Consider the following 6,000-nt stretch of genomic DNA (forward strand, 5'->3'; position numbering starts at 1 on the left):
TTGTAAATAAGCCCCAGGTGGGTCGGAAGGAGGGATCCCCCCTTCCCCACTTCCAGCACAAATTATCCCTACTTTTGACCTCCGCCTTATTCCTTTTGTTTTTTCATTATACTTTGGGATAGGTGTCAATAGGTTCTGTTGAGTTGCTTATCACTAGATTGGATGTCAACCTGCAGTCCTATTTCATGTTCTGTATATCTAATGAATTTTTAAAAATCTTTTTGATAAATTCTTTTCTCTATACACCTGGCTTGTGTTTATGTTTGTCATTTTATGTAGTTATGTATGTTTGACCTTAACTTACTTAGTTGAATTGAATTCTTATGAGGATCATTAATTTATCCTTGCAAGCTATATCATAAGCGGTTAACTCTACTTAAACGAATTCCCTTGAAGGCACCCTTACCCCTTCACGTCAACAGCAACATCTGCCTCAATAAAACTAAAAACAGGTGGGGGGGGGGGGCTTATTTACAAGCCCCTAGCGCCACGGTGCGTCACTTTTAATACGGGAAAAAGTGACGTACCGGCAGTTCAAGGGGCTTGTAAATAAGCCCCAGGTGGGTCGGAAGGAGGGATCCCCCCTTCCCCACTTCCAGCACAAATTATCCCTACTCGAGGACTTTACCTGACTTTGAGGCGATTCCGGGGTCCTGCAGGTGGCAAAGATCTGCTCGGGGGCGTTGGGCTTTGCCAGCAGCTGTCGGACCATTTCTAGCCCAAGGCCCCGGTTACAGCCGGTTATAAGAATGGTGCGCGCTAGTGGAGACGACATCTTCTTTCAAATGAAAGTTCTCTTGACTGCAGGAAAGTTCTCTCGGCTGCAGCCGCTATAAGTTGAAGCATTCGCCCCACTCACCCTTACACAATCAACCCCGCCCCTCGTTCAATGCGTCATCGCGGCAGACCCTTCCGGTGTCTGACCCTTAACTGGCTCTCTCACCCAATAGCAGCCTCGACCTTTATGTGTGCATTTGCCAGATTTAAAAAAACAGCAACAGTAATTATCATTCTTCTAACACAAAACATCGAAGTAGGCGATCTTTTTGCCCCGTCATGCGCCCCGGGGCTTGCTTTGGTTCCGCACAGCCTCGGTAGCGACTTTCCAAACTAACCTGAAAGTCCTCCTCCTCCACACCCCCTATTTTATGTAAGACACTGCAATCAACTCCTGGCACAGACGCCCACACTACCTCAACCTTTCACTGCTGTATATGCTTCTTATGCATCCTCTTTTTTGTTTTTATTAATGTGATTTCTGTAATGATTTACCTTTTGTAATTTCATGACCTCTTACCTACTGTGGTAGTGTTTGTTAATTTTAAACCACCTTTAACATCCGTGTAACGAAAGGAAATATTTATATTGCAAAGCGCTGTAGCACCTTGGGGTAATGTCCGTTCTATATACAATTGCATAAATAATTAATAAATAAGAGAAGTACCGAAAATAAAAAGTTAAATCAACCTACAAAGGATGTCCGTGGACTGAAAAAAAGTTAAACTGCAGGAGAGGGAGGAATATGACATAAGTAGAAGTGAAATAAATCGAAGTCAAAGAAGATGAACGACAGAAACAAAGGCAGAGAGGGGGAAATGAAATCCAGAAAGGCTAAAAAGATAAACAAGAGGTGTAGGAAGAGAACAGTGAGGGAAAAGAAAAGCTCAAGAAAAACAAAATGGATTGGCTGTTTTGTCAACAATACTGTGAGAAGTTAGCCTGACATATGCTGTCCACTAGTTCTAGTGGGCACCTTGCACCAGTCTAATTGACCCTTATTGATGGTGGTTGTAAAGTCAACCTTATAGAAAGCTATCTTAGGGTAGCTGTGACGAGCAGTCTTCAGGCTAAGACTTCAGAGAGCGAATTAAGCTAGTTGTTTTACCAACTATAATCCCTTGAGTACCAAATGAAAGCACACCACACAAGGTATATATCAAATATATATGTATTTATTCTAAACACAACCCCTATGCACTCTTTATGAGGTCAGAGGTAAAAGTACAATACAAGGATATCAAATTGGCCAGGGCAAGCTTAAAGTTAACGCAAACAGCGGGGGGGGGAGGTAATGAAAATGCACAGACTGGCTACGTTTAAGCCAGCCGCCCCTATTATTGAAATTTATAAAGCACAGCCTAGGGGGGCCAACTTCTATGGGGCTGAATTGTGGGTACACTTATGAAAGTAAAGCATTCTTTCATGAGGAATTTGGTGGGACTCCCCCCTAGCACACCCTTAGTTCCCCTCCGCATGGATTTAGGGCTACTACCCATTGATGAAGAGATTGCTCTAAGGCCCCTCATGTACTGGCAAAGGCTATGGGCAACACCAGAGCTGTCTTGTTATAGAGACGAACTCAGGGAGGTTTTGCCTATCCTGAGTAATAAGAAAATCCCTTGTCTTAGCCACATAAGGGCTCTTAGTACCAGAATAGGGAGGCAGGAACTCTGGGAAGTACCGGATATAGCGTGCCCATTAACAACTAGGGTAGATCTGGCGCAACACTATAGGTATCATAACCTGACAATCCTCCAAGTAAGTTCTACTCCTCGCCGCTTGACAATATAGTTTCTACAAGTGAAAGAAGAGTTTTTAGATTTGATCTATCCTCCCCAGGCCAGGAAACTATACATTCAATTCAGATTGGGCACTCTTCCACTTATGTCGTTCACCAGCAAATGGGATAATGCAAAGAATCAAAATTGCCCGGCGTGTAAATATAAGACAGAGTCTGAAATTAACGTGTTTTTCCTCTGCCCCGCTTATATTGTATCCCGCAAACGATGGATAATTCCAATCTGTAGAAACCTAGGATTTAGACACTGTGTTCAAGCCTTTAGGATCTTAAAGTACGATACCCATCCCCCTATTGTTTTTGCTGTCTCGCGCTTTCTGAGTGGGATGTGGCATAAGCGTTGGAGTTAAAAAAAATATTTATGTGTGGAGACCTATGTTTGCCTGTCTGTTAAAGAAATCCATGAAGGCACATATAATGTGGTAATTTGTATTACTTATTAACTTAGTTTTTAATATCGATAACTTTCAATGAATTTTGAAGTTGTTTTATCTTATTCTAGGGATGGTTAAATCACATTTTTTAATTGTAAAAACTGTAGAATACATGATTGTATTGCACTATTTTATGCTGTTTATTAACTTGCTTGTTCTTTTTTTATGATTGTATTAACGTACTTTTAAGGCCCGAGGTGGCCAAATGAAGTTATAGAATGGAACAATACACGGATCTCATTTAGCATACGATAAGTTGCACAGTATACATTTTGCCCTAGGGGCCTCACAAACCATATACTAAAATAGTGGAATAAGAACCCCGTCTGAGATAGAAAGCAGGCCTAGGGCCTAGGGAATCGCTGGGGCTTCTAGGAACAACCAAGGGTTAGGAAGTAGGAGGCCCACGGGAGACACGTGCAGTGTCTAAACACAGCCACGGGTTACCATTGACTTTTTATGGGAAACAAACAAGTCACAAATTTACAATTTAAGGATACTTCTGGATGGACTACGATGGAAACCTTAGACAAGGGGGCACATGCATCAACCTATTTAGGAAGTGCAAACGGTGCGAATCGGTAAATTCGGCCGTTTGCACTTCCTAAATACGTTTTTGGGATGCATCAAACTCTTTTCCAATATTCGCATTTTTTTGCATTTCTTAAAAATGCAAATGCATTTAAGGAATCGCATTTGTGCGATTCCTTAAATGCAATGCATCATTTAAAAAAAAATGCAAATTTTGAAATTGGAAGTGCAAATTACCACGAGGTTGAACCTCGTGGTAATTTGCGAAAATCTGTCAAAAAGCAAAAAAATGCATTTTTTAAACTGTCATGTTACAGACACACATGTCCTTAGGACATGTGTGTGTGAAACATGCACTTTCAAATACATTTCAGGGGTGCAAGGGGGGGTCCTTTGGCCCCCCCCCTGCACCCTTGGAATGCATCAACAAATTGCGAATCTGTAAATGCCTTCCCATTGACTCCTATGGGCCTTTTGGCCCATAGGAATCAATGGGAATTGCGAAAATGCACTTAAGAATTCGGTATTTATTTGGGATTCGGTAAAAATTGCAATTTTTACAGAATCACAAATAAATACCAAAAAAAATGATGCATAGCATTTTGCAATTCTTAATTTGCAATTCGGTATTTTTCGCAAATTAAGAAGTGCAAAATGTCTCAATGATGCATGTGCCCCTTAGACACTAGCAGGGTTAATATCCTAGAGACTACCAGAGTACTTGTGTTACACCTCACCCACGGAAGCCGGGTGCATAGGTGTCTTTTGATGTCGGGTTTCGTCGTCAATTTCAGTGGAGGGCTGCAAAGAAGTGCTGCATGCGTCCAGAGGAAAAGTGTCCAGGTGGATCCAAGAGGGGATCGAAGATCTGAAGAACCTGAAAGCAGAAGGGACAGAGTCTGGGTCACTTGCCAGTGACCAGGATGGCGATGGAAAGCGCCAGCCAATGTTGGGTGATTTCAGGTGAAAAGGTGAAGCTTGTCTCTTCAGCCACGAGGTCCAGGAGGCGTCGACGAGGACCAGGAGCTGGATTTGAGCTGTCCCACAAAGGATCTAGTTGACTGCGGTGTTGATATCCAGAATGGACCCAACAAGCGCTGGCAAACGCAATCCACGCAGGATGTCGAGATTGGCTTTGTTGCAGACCAGCTAGGTCTGGGGCGCTTCTCCTTTGTAGGGAAGCTGGAGCAAGCCTGGAGGCCTCAAGCACCCCAATGCACAACTTTGGGATACCTCAGGAAGTGAGTGCAGATTGCAAAATGCAGGATGTCCAGGAGTTCCGGTCCCACGTCTCTCGTGTCTGCCATGGATCTCAGCTTTGCTGTGAGCGAAGTTCGGGGTCAGACATGTCTGGAAGTCTGTGTCCTGTGTCGCAGATTCTTCGGGATCCGGCGGGAGCCTCGAAAATGCAGACCGGCAATGTTGCTGTTGGTGCCTGTTTGAACAGGGTGGTCACTCCTTGACCACAAGGGAGATGTCTTCCGTCTTCCAGTCAAAATGGAATGTCGAAGGTCCAGGATTTATGTTTCAGAGTTTCGTCCAGGGTAATCTAAAGTCCTAGGGACTGGGATCCTATACTTCTACTAAGTTTAGGGGCTGGACTACCTTCAAGGTCCCTCCTATGGGTGGACCTGGGAAGGGGGTGGTTACACCCCTTTCCCTTTGTCCAGTTTCACGCCAGAGCTGGGGCAGAGTGCCCCAGCAACCGGTTTGAACTGAGAAATGCACCGAGAGTCTTGTGTGCCCCAGGCAGTGTCTGGAAAGCATTCACTAAATTTGGCCCTCCCTGCCCCAATACTCTAAAGCCTGTCTGGGGAGGTGCCAGCACCTCCCTGGACAGGAAACCTACTGTCCAGGCCTCCCCTGCTGGAGTTTTATCCAGCAGCAGGAGGGCAGACTCGTGTCTGTGGCAGCAGCATCCATTTTGTGATGCTGAGGCTCTGTTTAACTTTAACCGGATTTACCAGTAACTACATGTCTTCTCCCTCTAGAAGGGTGGAATGCTACCCCCGCCACCAGGACTGGGAGGGGGGTAGTATTCCAAAGTGTTTGACACCTTACACAACATGTTTTGATAAAGCCAAACCAAAGTTAGCATTAACCGCGAGGATTATAATGCACTGAAGAGTATATGGTATGGCTATATCATAGAACAGCTATAAGGAGATGGTTCCGAAAGCTGAGGAGGGGCGCAGCTCATGCTAGGGCACCCTCTCATATAAGACCAAGCACTCTGCTTCCAGGATTGTCAAGGAGTGACTTATAGGTGTATATGTGTCTATATACGTATATAGATATAGGGGTACTATATCTAAGTAAGGGGTGATTACCCAGGGTGATTACCACCTTACCCAGGCTGTGTGAACAGACCTGTGGTGTCAGTTTGGAAGGCAAACCAGGGGAGGCACAATACATGCTGCAGCCCCTGGTAGGCCTAGGGTGCACCTATGCCCTGGG

General features: G+C 44.5%; 1 protein-coding gene across 1 annotated transcript in view; it reads right to left on the reverse strand.

Annotated features, from left to right (window-relative positions):
• Positions 1–894, reverse strand: part of LOC144799580 (C-signal-like) — a 166,830-nt gene extending 165,936 nt beyond the window's left edge. Inside the window, exon 1 of the mRNA XM_078670954.1 lies at positions 629–894. Within this exon, the coding sequence (XP_078527080.1) occupies positions 629–775 (147 nt within the window). The 5' untranslated portion in view covers positions 776–894. The remainder of the gene's footprint in view (positions 1–628) is intronic.
• Between the last annotated feature and the right edge of the window lie 5,106 nt (positions 895–6,000).

This window comes from Lissotriton helveticus, chromosome 12, assembly GCF_964261635.1.
Source record: "Lissotriton helveticus chromosome 12, aLisHel1.1, whole genome shotgun sequence".
Taxonomy (NCBI): domain Eukaryota; kingdom Metazoa; phylum Chordata; class Amphibia; order Caudata; family Salamandridae; genus Lissotriton; species Lissotriton helveticus.